Below are 16,881 nucleotides of genomic sequence, written 5' to 3' on the forward strand. Positions count from 1 at the left end.
ATATAAGTGTACAAATACCACAACAATAGAGGGCGCACACTTTAACATGGCTCCCTTGCAAACGATACTAGAGATCTTTGCAAAACATAAAATATAATAACACATTACAAACATTAAACAGCACGATCAGGCTCCACTGACGGGGATTTGAAACAATAATGAAATTACTTATGATTAAGACTTAAGGTCTATTCAATCAAAGATTATCATCAGTATGGCGAATCGCCAAAATCCATATTATTCGCAATACATTTTATATAAGAGCATGGCTAACCATGATTCTAGTATTATCGAGTTCATAAGTTCAATCAACTGGCACCAACTGCACTAGTTTGTGCACAGGTCTTTCCAGCACGGATTGTCGTCGTCCAACGAAGACTGAAACCTTTCTTACGAGCCCGTCGTCGCTTGGATGCAGTGCAATAACCTTGGCTAATTCCCAGATGTTACGTGGAACGTTGTCTCCCTTCAAAAGCACTACGTCGCCAACTTTGAAGTTTCTCTTTGGTGACGTCCACTTTGACCGTGACTGCATTGACGATAAGTATTCTTTTCGCCATCTACACCAAAACTCGTTGGATAAGTGTTGCACTCGTCTCCATCGCCGTCTACAGTACATATCAGCATTCTGAAAGATACCTGGTGGAGGAACTTTTTACGAGGCTTCTTCTTTCTTTTATGTTAAAAGGTCCAAATAAATCTACTCCACTGTAGGTAAACGGTGCAGCATCTGAAATCCTCTCAATTGGTAGGTCTGCCATCTTCTGGTTCGATAATTTACCCCTTAACTTGCGGCAGATCACACAACGATGAACCAATTCGCCAACTGTAGATAGACCGTGGATTATCCAATAGCCTCGTTGTCTGACTTCATTTAAGGTTGAAACTTTCCCGGCATGGTTCATCTGCTCATGAAAATGCGAGATAATAAGATTAGTTAAATGACACCTTTTCGGTAAGATCAAGGGATGCTTAACATCAAATGCAAACTTGGAACGTTTTACTCTTCCCCCAACTCTTATAAGTTGGTTTTCATCTAAAAACGGATCTAGTCCATATAGAAAACTTGATCTTTTCAGCTGAACATCTGATTTACGATCCTCTAAACTATTCGTGTTTAACAGCTTACTTAGTAATACTTTCTCATCATAGAAGTGTTGATCTTGAACATGTTTCAATATTAACTTCTCACTTACTTGAATGTCATCTACGCAAGGTATGGTACAGTCAGAAGAAATCGATTTAAATATGCTACCCTCTTTTATATTAACTTTAGCAGCATCCATCAGTCGTTTCTTCCACATAAGACATCTAGCGATTACCCTGCGCAACCTGGTCCATGATGAGAAATTATTGCATAAATTAATAAACCATTTCTGAAACAAATCTAAAGATATACAAGTAGAAAATACACAAGTAGTCTTCCGCATCTCGTCTGAAATGTCAACATCAGCAGTTTCCACACAAGATTCAGCAGTCGGTAATGGCTCGTTTTTATGCAAGAAGGGCGGTCCATTTAACCATGTAGAGTTCGTCAACTGAACAATACTCACTCCCCTTGTACCAGAGTCACTTGGATTAGATGCGGATGGAACGTAATGCCAATCACTGGTACTGGAGTGGTCATGAATTTGTTGTATGCGGTTAGATACGAATACCTTGAACTTTCTTGCTTCATTTCGGATATACCCCAGAACAACTTTGCTGTCACACCAATAATAATGTGTAGCATCGTAAGCCAGTTCTCTCGTTATCAATCCACTCATACGTGCTGATAAGGCTGCGGCAACAAGTTCCAACCTTGGAATGGTAGTGGTTTTGGTTTTTGGTACAATCCTGGATTTACCTAAAAGAAAAGATACGGACACTTGTCCTAGAGTGTTAATTAGTCTGATGTAAGATGATTGAGCATAAGCAAATTCACTTGCGTCTGAGAAAAAATGCATTTCTGCCTTGCTCACGGAACCAAAATCAACCGGTTTAAAACATCGTTTGACCTTAATGTTCTCGATTCCTGATATTATATCATTTCGCCATTTGGCCCACTTATGATACATCTCATCTGCAAGTGGATCGTCCCAATCAAGCTGAGACATACACAACTCTCGTAGAATCAGTTTTCCAACAATCAATACAGGTGCCAGGAAACCAAACGGATCGTATACTGCACTTAAAGTAGAGAGAATTCCACGGCGAGTGACTGGATTATCTTTAAATTCCATTCGAAACTCGAACGTATCCGTTTCCACGCACCAAACAACACCAAGAGCACGTTCAATAGGTAACTGGTCGTGTAAAGAAATCTCCTTCCAGTCGGTTGCTCTCAAATCTGTGGGAATTGAATTTAACACTTGTCTATTGTTAGTTACCCATTTATGCAATGTTAAACCTGCCTTAGCACACATCTTAGTAGAAGAGTCGATCAATTGAATTGCATCAGCTTCCGATGGAAGAGATTTCAAACCGTCGTCGACGTAAAAGTCGTTACGTATGAAGTCAGCAACTGGTTTACCGTATTGAGATTCACCATCATCAGCAGCCTTTCGTAGGCCGAAGTTAGCGACTGCAGGCGAACTCACTGCGCCAAACAGATGTACAGTCATCCTATGTTCGACTATTTCTTCAGAACCGTCCTTCCACCATAGAAATCGAAGAAAGTTACGATCAGGCTCTGAAACGAAAAACTGGTGAAACATTCCTTTCACATCGGCTTGAATAGCAATTGGTTCCTTTCTGAAACGAGTTAAGACTCCAAATAAATTGTTAATCATATCGGGTCCCTGTAATAAACGTTTATTTAATGATGTTCCAGCATACTCGGCTGAACAATCGAATACCACACGAAGTTTTTTCTTTTTCGGGTGATATACACCATGATGGGGAACGTAATTAATTTCACCATTACGCATGTCCAGTTCGTTTACAGGAACCTTCTCTGAACAGTTCTCAAGAACATCTACCATAAAGTTCATGTAGTCATTCTTAAAGGTTGAATTATGATTTAGTTTGTGTTTAAGCTGTTTTAGACGCTTTAAAGCCATGTTACGATTATTCGGCATACCTTCTCTTATCTTAAAGGGCAGAGGCATTTCGTAGTGATCATCTGTACGCTGAACTACATTTGATTCCATGATATCCATGAATTTACGATCATCGGCTGACATTGCAGATTGACCAGGCTTATCGTCATTAAAATCTAGTTCATACATTATCAAAATCATCTCTTTGGCATTAGTTTGACTAACCAAACGATTCTTCGGTGATACAATCGAGTCTTTTTCCGAAGCAACCATGTGATTAGACACCGACACTTCCGGAACCCTTTGGCACATGGTGCCCACGACACCCCATCCAAGAGCTGATAGTTGTCCGTATGGTTCATCTTCTCCACCAGCTATTATGTCTCTAGGTCTAATGGCATTTGGAACATTGTTTCCTATTAACATTGCTATCGGCACATTCTGCATATAAGGAACAATAACAGATGAAATGCGGTTCAAGTGAGTCCACTTACTTGCAACAGCTGGAGTAGGAATTTGAGACCTGGTGGCTGGAATTTGATCTCTAGAAAAAACTGTAGGAATTGGTATCGCAGTCTTTCGGTCAAAGCTAACAACTTCCATGTGGCTAAACTTGCGACATGACACGGATGATTTGCTATGCATAGTTGACAGAAGTAGATTGGTTTTATTCCCCTCCAACTTTAGTTTCTCAGCAATGCTATCTGAAATAAAACAAGTATTAGACTGGGGGTCCAAAATACAATAGATTAGAATTTCATTCTGTGGACATCGAGAACTTCGAAGCCAAACAGGCACTATCATAGAAGTATTTGATGATTTACTTGTAACGGAGGTGCACAAAGACGTATTAACAGTGCGTTTATCATTTGCTTAAAAATATGCAAGCTTGATAAATGTTTGTTTTTACAATGTTTACATGTTATAGCATTAGAGCACTGGTATGCTAGATGTTCATTAGTCATACCACATCCGTAACATAACTTGTGTTCACACAGATACTGCTTTCGGTCACGTCTTGTCAGCTTATTAAAACCTTCGCAGTCATCTATATGATGGTCCTTAGTGCAATACGTACAGAGCACGTTCACTTTGGTGGCAAATGATTGAGATGTTTGTCGGCGTTGATGCTTCTTCTCTGGTTCATCGATCCGTGGTACGGTTGGTTGTTGAATAAACATTGGTATATTGGCTTCATCAGCCCTTGCTCTGACAAAACCTGTAAATATTTCAAAACTTGGAAAAGAGTCAACATTAGCATAAGATTGTACAATATTTCGCCACTTATTTTCTATGAAATAAGGTACCTTCTTTATTAGTTTAAGGTTCTCTTGAGGGTAATCTAAAACTCCCAAATCTGGAATCTTTTGTTTAGCTACCACGATTTCGTTAAGAAAATCTGAAAATACTCTAAGACCAGGCGCATCTCTTGGTTGGATCTTTGGCCAACTTTCTAACTTGTACAAAAACGCCTTAGAAATAACAGCATTGTTACCATATCTATTTTTAAGTTCACTACGTGCACGATAATAACCTTCTTCCGACTGTAGTAACATATAGTTACTTATCATGGCTAGCGGCTCTCCTGACAGATGTTGACTTAGTAAGTTCAACTTTTCATTCACTGATATGGCTTTAGATTCAATTAAAGAGGTAAATGCACATTCCCACATGGGGTATTTTAAAGGGTTTCCATCAAACCTTTCCACCCTTACTGTTGGTAATCGTAATGAATCTATTAACTCTTTCATAACCGGTGCTTGTGGCTGATTAAACTGTTGCTGATTAAACTGTGAAGGTTGCACAAATGGTGACGAAATCGGAAAGTTTTGTGATGAGACTGGCGTCGTGGCTTGACATGCAACACGATGTGGTGGTAACGTAGTAGCAAGTGATGGTGCAATCTGAAAGTTCATATTTTGTGATGAAACTGGAATCAAGAATTGAGACTCCACACGCTGTGGTGGTAATGAAGTAACAAGTGAATATGGAGTAAACGATGATGGAACTGTAATGTGTTGAGATGGAGTAAACGATATTGTGGATGTTACTCTAACTGGCACAAATGTCGACGGAAGCAACAAAGATGACGTTGCCCGAACAGGCATAGAGTTAATATTCTTAGTCATTGTAGGTACTGGTATTTGAGCAAAAACACACGTCGGTACAGGAATTGTCATAGCTTTAGGTGAGGTAATTATTGGCAATGATATAGTAGGAACTGTCATATATGAAGTAGATGCAATCGACGACGTAACAACCCCAGGTATTGGCGCATACTGCCCAAATGAAGATACCGTTGTTGGCCGTTTATACGTATTGTAATGTTGTGTTGCAAACGTAGCATCAACTGAATTACGTTCAACGTTCTTCTCGGGAATGTTATCAACATATTGTTGAATATCATCTGTAGATTGTGTAGGTAATTCGTCTAAGTACTCCATAAATGAGGTAACGGATTTAGAATCTAATTGTTTTACCTTACTTAGAACGGCGTCCACCTTGGCAAGTTCCTTTTCCTGCTGAAGTTTCATTAATTTTGTTTCATTATCAAGGTGCAAATGTTTCAACCGCATTTCTTCTTCCGCAAATTCCAGCTCCACTTTAACGGACACCTTTTGTTCTTCCAAGTTCAATAATTTCTCCTTTATGTCAAATCTTGAACTTCTAGCAGAAGAACGAGTTCGCATAGACCGCGTAGATTTGCTGGCTGCACTTGTTCCAAATGAACGAGATGAATTTCTAGATGAATCCTGATTTTCCTGTGCCAACTCCTTCCTGTATTGGTTTCCTTTTTCAGTTTGAGCGGGCACCTTCCTCAAATTGTATCCACCTAAACCAAACTTCGAATCGTCTTCCATTCCGCAACACAGAATAAACAATTGGGTTAACAAATTCGATTAGTTTCCGCAACGCAGATAACAATGGCGGCCTCCGCAACACAGAGACAACCTAGATCACCAAATTATTTTGTAACAATTAGCAATCAATTATTATACAGTCCTGATCAGTTTCTGCAACTCAAAAACTCAAAAAACAATGGCGGACTTCGCAATCAACTACAGTGGCTTCAATGACTTATAGGTACTTCCTATAACGGCACAATTTATTATTGTAATAAAGCGACACTTTATTAATAACTCGTACACGAAGGCTTAATTTTATGCAGGGTTTATTCTTTAAATAACATATGATACTACATACATATCCTGGAAACACTGATAATAAATTGTAAGGCCTCGCACATAACACCGCCTTCAACCACAACGTCCCTTTCAATGCCGTTTTACGTGATTGGCATTATACTGTAGTGTACAAGCATAATTTGCATATAAGTGTACAAATACCACAACAATAGAGGGCGCACACTTTAACAACAAGATACAAATAACTATTTCAAATCATATCTTGACAGAGAGTATCGCGACTGGCTCAAATATAATCTAAACAGTATACAAATGTTCTTTGACTATAAATTATCATTAAAAACATCATATATAAACAGATATACTTCTAAACGTTAGCATTACCCTTATCAAGTATCCTATAGATGCTCGAAGTCCATAGACATGCTTCTAACGTTATGTCGCATACAATTTCATTTGGGTAATTGCCAACAAATGTTATAACATGATAAATTATTATATTCTTCAAATATCAATCTAAAGTATGTTTATTTGAGAATGTAGTACGTATCAGCAACAGGTGTACACGTTTTATATTGGGTTTACAGTTTATTTTCTGGCAGCTTGCTCCTTAAAATTCCAGAAAAGTTTGTCTTCAACATAAAATGGATCTGGTTTGAATACTTCACACTTTTGAGAACTATTATAGAGTAAAGAAAAATGTTTGGTCAGATGTTTTGCCCTACTCTGACGTAATTTGTACTGTATACTAAGTACATTGAGAATACTTGAGAAAAAATACGCAAGTACTTCTCGGGTGGGACTCGACCCCACGACCTCCAGATCACTAGCCTGGTAGTAGGGCAAAACATCTGACCAATTACCCAACACCCTGACGCAAAGTTTACTCCACAGTAGTTACAAACAATTACAATCCTAAAGAAGAATGCTAATATATTAGATAACCTTATTATATATCGATAGTACTGGCAAATTAAGTATTTAGCTATTAAAAAATATACCTAGTTACTAAAAACTACGATATTTCACACCAATCCGCAAACGACATGAAATCATATACCTGCGTGGGAGGAACGTTGAAAAAAAAATCTATGGCGTGTAGTCAAACAAGTGAATCATTGCAACACCAGTCAAGTATAAAACACAACGATTAATGATTTCAGAAGCTTTTCTTGGATTTCAACATGAATAGTGACATTGTATATATTGCCAAGTAGAAAGTTTCACAGATAATACTATAGATAGCGTTCTCCCAGCTAAGCAATCTATTCCGGACAATTAAGCAAGGTAGATAATCCCAAGTGATACTGTAGGCCCAACAATCTGAATACAAAAATATCTGATATATTATACTTATTTCACTGTACTGTATCAATCCAACATGTTAGCCTTTGATTGCAATGTTTTTAATGGTTTGGACTTGTGACTACTAGGCAGTTTGGTTTCTTACGCCATTTTAATGCTAGTTGGGAGAAACTTATTCCAGTCAATCTTGCTGGATCCTTTAAATGTTAAAGTAAAACAGATAAGGAGAAAACCAGTTACATCGTACAGTCTTAACAAAACATCTTACCGTTAAAAAAAGAGAAAAAAAATGGTACTGCAGATGATAAAAAGCATGCTTTCTAACCAGACTGTTATACAGAATCTCTGACACACTTAATAAAACTGGGTTACTATTATCATTCTACTTTTCATTTTGTTTTAACATTTAGATTACATTTCAGTTTTTAGATATCTTCATATACAATATACAAATTTAGATTAAATTTCTTTTTTAAATAATCATAGTCAATGTAAATAATCTAGCCTAAGTTTTAGAGTGGTGGCCTAGTTTATATTTTAGTTTTTAATTGTACACGTTTATTGAAATCAGATAGGTACCATCAGATGTGATGTTTTCTTTGTTTTTTTCTTCTCACTAATTGTACGGCAAACTCCACAGTGACTCGCCAATCATTTTTGGGTATATGATCAGGAGTGAAGTGGACCCATAACTTTCAAACAGGGGAACGCTAACATATAATATTAATAGTCTGTAAAAAAGTAGTTCATAATTTTATTTTAGCTGTAACAAAGCAGAGCGAAACCCTCTGGACCTGCCCCCAATGCATTCTTCCTTTTAAATTCATACATTCTTATTTTAATTAAGCTCTGTCTACATTATCAAACTAGTTTGCCAACAAAGTGTGCCCAAATATGGTAGTAATCATCATCATGTCCATAGGCACATAACATATTTTGTCACATAAGTTGATAGTGTAGACAGAGCTTAAGTTTATAGTTGAAAATCCTACGAAATTATCATCAACATATTATTGAATGTACTAAATAAACAATCTAAAATAGCATAGCAAAGACGGCAGACTGTGGCAAGAAATTATCAGGAGAGTTAGAGACCTGCTTTTATACAATAAGGATGAGATCCTGCTACGTATCTGTGTTAATGGTATGTGTGCTGGATTTCTTTTATGATATGATCGGATACAGACTGTAATGCAGGACAGCAGACAAAATTAAATGCGATAGTTTTCTACAAGTTACACATGAATGCAACCAAAGCCTACACTAATCAAGCAAAACATTGTTTAGGAATCTATTGATCGTCTGACAGAAAAAAAAACTTGTCAGGTAATAACAATTTTAATTGGCGTACCTATTTGCCGTCTAAACGCTATAAGGAATGTTCGATGTTGTGCTCCTTTGGGAATATGATTGAATGTAAATGGTCTAATTACGTTAGTATTCATCATTAGGATTGTTGTGCAATAAACAGTATTCATGATTTTGACGATTAAATATTCATCTAATTTATTTACCGTTAAGATGAAGCAGACAGAAAATATTAATAGTTGTAGGAATGAGTAGACTTGATAGTGGACAGTATTCTATATTAACTATGAACCTTCACAGGAAAGTGAAAAAGAAATCAAGTCTAGCAATAAACATGAAAAGAGCAATTTTCTTGTTAAATGTACTTTGAGGTCAAATAAATATGGGTTGAATTCAGTGTGATAATTCTCGACTTGTATTTCAAGAAGTTAGTTGAGAGGAACTTACAGTATTCCTTGACAAATACTAAAGTATTTAATTTTATTCATTTAAACCCAACAGCGATGTAAACACTAGAAGGTTTCAGCGCTTAGAGGTTTCACAACATTAGTCGCTATATAAATCCAGGATATTATTATTATTATTTAACAAATATAAAAAATAATGTTAAAGATGTATTGTCCCCCAAAAACATGAAAAATGAAGATTAATTAAATCAGACTTTGAATAGGTTATTTTGTAGTTGGGATAAAGTTAATCCCTTCCATAAAAACAAAATGAACAAAAATAATGTTTTCTCATATAAAATTACAAAATAAATGGTCAAATTGAACCAAAACCCCATTGGCTGGCAGCCAATCTGACTATTTTTTGCTTTAAATTACAATAAATTTTGTTTCGATTCAATTTTTGTTCAAAGTGGATAACTATTATGTGACATTAAAATGGCATATTCAACAACAAAAAATTGTAAAAATTTGTTCAGGGGGACAATACATCTTTAAACATTTAATCTAAAACTATATACATCAGCATGATATGCATTGGTAATCAAAAGAAGTTTCCATTTATAGTCTAAGATGAAGTAGAGTCACCTACTTCAAAAACAATTCAAAATCATAGTTATTAGTATATTTCACAAATACAAATGAATAATGCATCTTGACAAATAGACGGAAAAGAGTGTATCTTATACCTTTTCACATCTACCAAATGTAACAACTTGTAACAAAGTTGTAACCAGGTTGGCAGTGTGAATACAATTTTGTGGAAAATCTCCAGAGATTTCAGAGGGGAGAAAAACACACCAATGAGAGGCCTGTTTTTGTTCCACAGATGTCCTGAGTTGTTACTGCACGCGTTGCTCTGGTATTAAACTGACCAATCATAATACTGTAAATACCGAGATTTCAAAAGGTTCGCATTGTGTTTTTGAAAACATGTAACAAATCAGATCAAACCTGGTTAAACTTGTTATTTATGAAGATGTGAAAAGGGTATAAGATGGAAATAAATAAAAAGAGAGAGAATTAAGTTTATCAAGTTCTAAACCAACAGTAATCTTTCGTTTCGTATCTGCAATTTGAGTAGAAAGTAATACATTAAAATACAGCAGTGAGTTTATTCTATAAGTTATATTTGAATAGATACTGCTTTGAAGTGACCACTGACATGTCAAAATAATTGATTGATGATGATGGGACTTACCAATACAGACAAAATCTGATTACTGATTTTGAAAATATTCAAATGTATTGATTGTGTATACTTTATCAATATTAATATAAAGAAATGTATTCTGTCTGTATTTTGAAAACAATGTTATGGATGTTATGCAATCTTTATATTAAAGTTGCCAAATCAAGTCAATTCTATTTTGTATGTACTTTTGTAAAATGTCATTCCTTTTTTAAAAAAACAACATTTGTATTCACATAATTGCATCCCATCGAGGCAACTTCCAGCCATTTGCATCATTTTTTTGGTTAGACGTGAACCCAGTTGAGTAGTACCAAGCTACTGTGTCATTACATTAAATAAAACGAACAGTTGTTGTTTTATTTTTAGATTAGACATTAGAAATATTTTAATTTGATCGTAAACTTGGTGTAAACGCAATATACACGTGTAAGATCATCCATCATGTTTTCAAAATAATAATACTAATATATCGAACGCAGCTAGTCACAAACTTTAGGTCGTTCTAATGCCTCATTCATCCTTTTTGGTTTAAAAATGAAAAAAAACTGTCTTGAACGTGTGTGGATATGATGCAGTAATCAAGCATTGCGTGAGAAAAAAAAAATCTGCCATAGTGTAGTGTACAGTGATTGCATTGCATTGTATTTTGTTATTTATAGTATTGTTTGAAAGTCAACTGTGAAATATAACCTATAAAAACTAATAAATCTGTCTGGATTTTGATAATGAAAAATAAAAGAAATGCATCATGCAATGTAATCTTGAATTAAAGAACAAATAAATCAACAGAACGTATGCAAAAAGGTTTTTAATGACAAATTTAATAAATGATTGCAAAAAGAACAAGTTTTTTGTGTTCGAAAGAATACATAATGGATTCGGACACTTTGGTAGAATATTTCTCTGAATTCGCTAAAGGCAAATCTCAGCAGTACAGCTGACTTGAAATTGAATTTTTTTTTAATTTTGCGATTATCAGGAGCCTATATAAATAGAGTAGCATTTAGAGGGCAAGAGTGTCAAATAATCTTTTGAACCAGTAATGTGTCTCCTGGTTACCACTCTTTCAGTACAATTCCTGCACTAAATCCTTTAGACAGCTATAGTCCAGATAACAGAAGCATTACAAAACAGTATCACACTGAAAGTATAGTTTACTAAGGCTGAAAAATAGGAATTTGTAAACTTGAACTGGGCAAGCACACATCCTAAAGCACGTCTGGGAGAAGAGAGTCTATGAAAACATATCTGCTGATAATTTTGAGAAGTATGCAGACAAGTGGTTTGTTAGACCTTGTTTCTTAATTTATTAAAAAAATATATCAATATAAAAGCATCATGTAATGGAGGAAGAACAATTATTAAACTCTTACGTCAAAAAGTCAAGCAGCGTTTTTTGTAAAAAATATATTTCTTGTTTACCATGGAATAATCAATGTGAAATCTTAGATTACGTGTTGTAGAAGCTAAAGTGATCATCTTCGCCATACTAACAATCATCTCCAATACCAATATCGTAATCTGTAATATCTAATCTTCACTCCGGCTCGCAATCAAATTATGTTTAAGTTATTAACCGGTGAGCCACGCTCATGTCCAGCTGTAATTATATACACCGGAATTATTTACATTCACATATTTTTAGTGTTCACATTTAAGTCATTCTTGATGATGACATAGTTATTGTTGAAATATACGATGTATTTTATTTCTTAGAGTAATGTGCATACATGCTTTGATTCAGTGAGGAGATCGTAGCATAATGGAACAACTGGCAACAATGGCAATTTATTGTTTGAATTAATACAATTAGGAATATTCAATATGTTGTTTTTGTATCGTTTAAAAGCTTTACATTGTATTGATTGCATTAATTATATCAACTATTATTTAAATGAATGAATTATGTATTAGTGAATTCTAATAAATTGGCTATATTTTATATAGTCAAACAAAAACAAAGAAGGCAGCACTTACATTTGAATAGAAATCATATTCTGTTGCATGCAAAGAAAAAACTACAAAATAAATTATATTGGTTTTTTTTTTCACAACATATACCATGTACTTGGTCATACTGACAAATATTGATTTGCTTGCTGTGAAAGACTTCATCACCATTTTAAAACTTAAAAATCCAACAATTACCTCAAATAAATAGTTAATGAAGAGTTGATTTACCATGCAACTTCAGCGCAGTTTGTTTCTGTTGTTTAACCTCTATACCAGAAATCCACAGCTGATTGGTCTATAGCTCAGGTACTTGTAGTCTTTTGTTGTTTAACCTCGATTGGCAGTGAGAACTCACCAGCTCTAGACCAGTAGTCTACAGCTCTAACACGGTAGTAGCCATGGATGTATTCTGAAAGAACATGAATATTTGATTGTTATTAAAATGAAATGTGCATATAAGAGTTCTGGAAATTGGGTGGGGGGGGGGGGGGGGGGGGGGACGGAGGAATTACAATGCAAAAAACTACATTCTAGGAAGTTAAAGTGGTAGGGATAAAGTGATGAGGAAGGTAGACATTAATTGAATACATAAAGATTAATCTGTGTAGGCGTATAAGCCCATTATTCCATTTTGTTCATTATCAGGGTTGTACTGTGAGTATAAAAAATTGGAAAAGGAAAGGGTGGAGTGTATATTAAATAAATATGTCAGGCAACAAAACAATATGTATGTGATATGCTGTAGCATTGTCTGCGGGTTGGAAAAAAAAACTGCTCTTATGAATAACAATGAGGTGCAGCAATTAGAATGGTTCATTATCAAACATTTTATATCCATGGCAACAATCTGAAGGTGTTATTGTTGTTTTAAATAATTTACCGAAGGTGTCTAGGATGTATTACCAGGATCTGGCAATGTGCAGCATGTGGAATAGGGAGGAGTAGGAGGATGGCAAGATAATGGAAAAACAACATTTCATCTTTATATAATTTATCATTTAATCTGCTACACGTTTATTTAGGGATAATGTTAAATTATGTTAAAGTTAATGCAATAAGGATACACATTGTTTATTCAGTAAATCCACATCCCAGGTGGGGGTGTAGAAACGAAAAAAATAAAATTTAAGTATTAAAAAATGTAGATACTGCAGTAACTGCAGTAGAAACATTTTGCCATAATCCCTTATTAGACCATTCGACTAAAGTTATGTATTTGTTGTTTACGGATGTCTACAGTGATTAAACTTATACAGGATATTACACAAGATTGAGATAGATGAGGAATGTTTGTGCTTTTAATGAAAAATAACATGAATAGAGGGTATATGCACGCTTTAATTATATCATTAAATTATTGTAAGTAATATGATATCTTTCATATTTTATGTCATTATTCAAGATATATTAATGAATGCCTTTAATTATGAGAAGCAAATCCCACAATGTATACCAAAAAGTAATTAAGACTACATTATTGTAGATATAATGAAAATATAACAAAAGTAATTTGTAGATTTCCATTGCTGTGTGTATAACGGATCAATCAAAAACTCATTTATGGCGTGAAAGTTTTGAATTATATATTATTGGTTCCACTCTTTCTTATCTTTTTTAATTCTGATGCAATTTATTTTTTTTCACTTCTTCACCTCTTTAATTACATGATAAGGAGTGGAATAAACCCACACTTTTAAAACCAACTTGATAGTGTGTTTAGTGTGTTTAAAGTGTTACAAACAATACTGTTTTTAAAATTAAAATTAAATCTTTATTTCAATACTAATAACTAATATTCCATATGACAAGATATATTCTCTTCATATGTAAATAGAATATATTTAAAACCATGTGATCAAACAGAATTAATACATATTATTAATACATTATTAATATCTATTGCAAGTTAATATTACAATTTGATTAAGTGTATTTTAAGCCTTTGATATACAAAACACGAAGAGAAGGTAATCAAAACATTGTTTACATGCGAGTACGCAGCACAATGCTCCTAGTTTATGATTTATATCAACAGAATAAGAATCTGTAATCATAAAATACATTTGTTATAAACCAATTGTAGAAAGGAGCCGGCAATGTTTGTGCTTTATTTAATCCATGATTGATGGAATTCGCAGTTGTAGACAATTGTTGTGTATATCAACAGCCTTATTACATTCTCATTGGACTTCAAGTGTCCGTCATACCTTATATAAACTAGTACACAAGTATTATAATACCATGGATAGTTATCGTTTAGTTAAAGGGTTTTGAAAAAAAAGAACTTGTATTAAAGAAATTTAATATCAATGCTAATTTAATCTAGAAAAGACTGAAAAAAATAATTAACATACTTTATTTACATGTTAGAACATGTAAATATTAAGACATATATAACTGTCAATCATCCAGTTTGCTTTGTACTGTATGTATTTTTGGGATCCTCAAGACAATCTTAGCTTCTAGCAAGATATTTTATAAGATAGAGAGTTTGTACATAACAAAAATAAATAAAATAAATAAAACAAACTTAAGAAGAATCAAAATAAATAAAAATGTTTAGACACACACAAAATAAATAATAAAATTAATTTCATGGTATGAATCAAAATAAAGAGTATAACAGTGTGTGTAAACTCAACACTAAGGCATAACAAAATTAAAAAAGACAAAGATACTTAAAAACGTATCAACATTAACTAACATTAACAGAAATCAAAATGACACACAAAAGTTGAAAAGCAATTCCTAACACAACAGCATTAACATAGTTTAAAAGAGCACAACGTTTCTTCCATAAAGATTTAGCCAATGATTTACAGAATTTGTCGATTAAAGACTTAATAATGTTATCAAATCATGGTCATTGCCTAGAATAAGGAGGGTTTTGTTGAATAAATCTACATTTTGAAAATAGTCATAAAAATAAAAAAGATTACATTCCAAAAGTTCTTGTTGGAATTTAGCAATTTGATTTTTGCTCTCTTCTTCTAGAGTGGTACATGTTAAGAGAAAGTGCATAATGGTTTCTTCATTTCTGTTTCAATTTACAACAGCCATTAGCATTAGGGTCATTTGACCATTTAGATGTTTTTCTTTCAAGGGGAAGGGTGTTTGATCGCAGCTTAAATTTTAACGATGCTCCTTCAAAGTCAATTTTATCAAGTAGATACTGTTCAAGTTTTGGTTCATTTTTTATGCATATAATATTCAATTGACGTTTTACATTTACCGTCTTCAACCCAATGCGAGAGAGCTAGATCTTTCATAATTAATTTTGTATTGGAAGCCCAGTTGGCATCAAAGTTATCATTACCATTTTGAATATCAGAAAAAATATCATGTGTACCACAATTATCAATGATATTTTGAACACATAATGGAATTTTAAATGATATCCTAGGCCAACGTTCGTCTTCCATCTTTAAAATTCTTTCCATATAATTAATTCTATTTACATTTTGAATATATGAGATTTTTGACCACCCAAGTTCCCCATAAAGAGTAGCACAAGGGGTATTCCGAGAGGACTGAAGAAATACACAGACTAATCGTACTAATCTGTTCTGCATGTACTTGTCACGAATTGTCTCGCATGTTGAGATACAGTTAGAAATATAAAGGTGAACAAACTCTTGTGGTAATTCAACAGCACTTTTGTTTATCTATTTTCTTACCTACAACAAGTACATTTGATTTAGTTGGGTTAAATTGCATTTTCCAATCAATGGCAAATTTTGCAGTTAGCTGTAACATGTGAGTCATTTGTTGCTCATTTTCAGCTAATAGCACAATATCATTTGCCCAGAAAAGGGCTCCTTGCCATATGTTATTAATATGTACTCATACATTATGAATGACTGGAATTGTACTGGGAAAATTTAAATACTGCATTCCATCCATCTGCCTCCTTGGATTCAAAATTCCCCATTTTCCCCCACTTAGGTAGTGTTTTTATGTTTATTAGTTACACAATATTGTTGCACGCATCCATATGGGATAACAAAATGACTTTAAATACTAATATGGAAAGAATTTTAAAAAGGCAACATAAATTCTAGAAAAGGGTATGAGTGAGGAAAAATAGAAATAAAGAGAGGTGGAGAAAGAAAACAAATGACATTAGTATGACTGATGACAAAATACTGTTAGTATCGACTGAAATAGTAGGCAGAAAAATGTATTTTTGGCTATTTATTATGATGCTAAAACATCTGTTAAGCAAAGCACTTAAACGCATTTGCTATTTTAAAGAAAAATACAAAAACTACTTTTACTAAAGTTTCAAAACTCTAGAGTATTAAATATTCAAATCTTAAGATTAAAAAAAAATGTTTGTGATTTCAGATATTATTTTTATTGTTCACAAGTTTTGAATATTGGCATTTACAGTATAACCATTTGATTAGTTGATTTTGTATTATTTTCTCCCATTTCAGAAATGTATTATGCATCAACAGATTTTTATTTTCAATGTTAAAATATGAGTAGGTTTGAATATTGCACGC

The 16,881-nt window shown here is 33.9% G+C and overlaps 1 protein-coding gene across 5 annotated transcripts in view; it reads right to left on the reverse strand.

The window, feature by feature from the left end:
• Window positions 1–16,881, reverse strand: part of LOC144837872 (alpha-L-iduronidase-like) — an 87,023-nt gene that overhangs the window by 12,473 nt on the left and 57,669 nt on the right. For 2 of the 5 annotated variants that reach the window (XM_078693175.1, XM_078693174.1), the window contains exon 15: window positions 11,704–12,782. In XM_078693175.1, the coding sequence (XP_078549301.1) occupies window positions 12,676–12,782 (107 nt within the window). In that variant the 3' untranslated portion in view covers window positions 11,704–12,675. Of the gene's footprint in view, window positions 1–11,703; window positions 12,783–16,881 lie in introns of those variants that run through there. The other 3 variants (XR_013611561.1, XR_013611563.1, XR_013611562.1) reach the window with 3 other exon arrangements.

Source organism: Antedon bifida, chromosome 3, assembly GCF_963402885.1.
Source record: "Antedon bifida chromosome 3, ecAntBifi1.1, whole genome shotgun sequence".
Classification (NCBI taxonomy): domain Eukaryota; kingdom Metazoa; phylum Echinodermata; class Crinoidea; order Comatulida; family Antedonidae; genus Antedon; species Antedon bifida.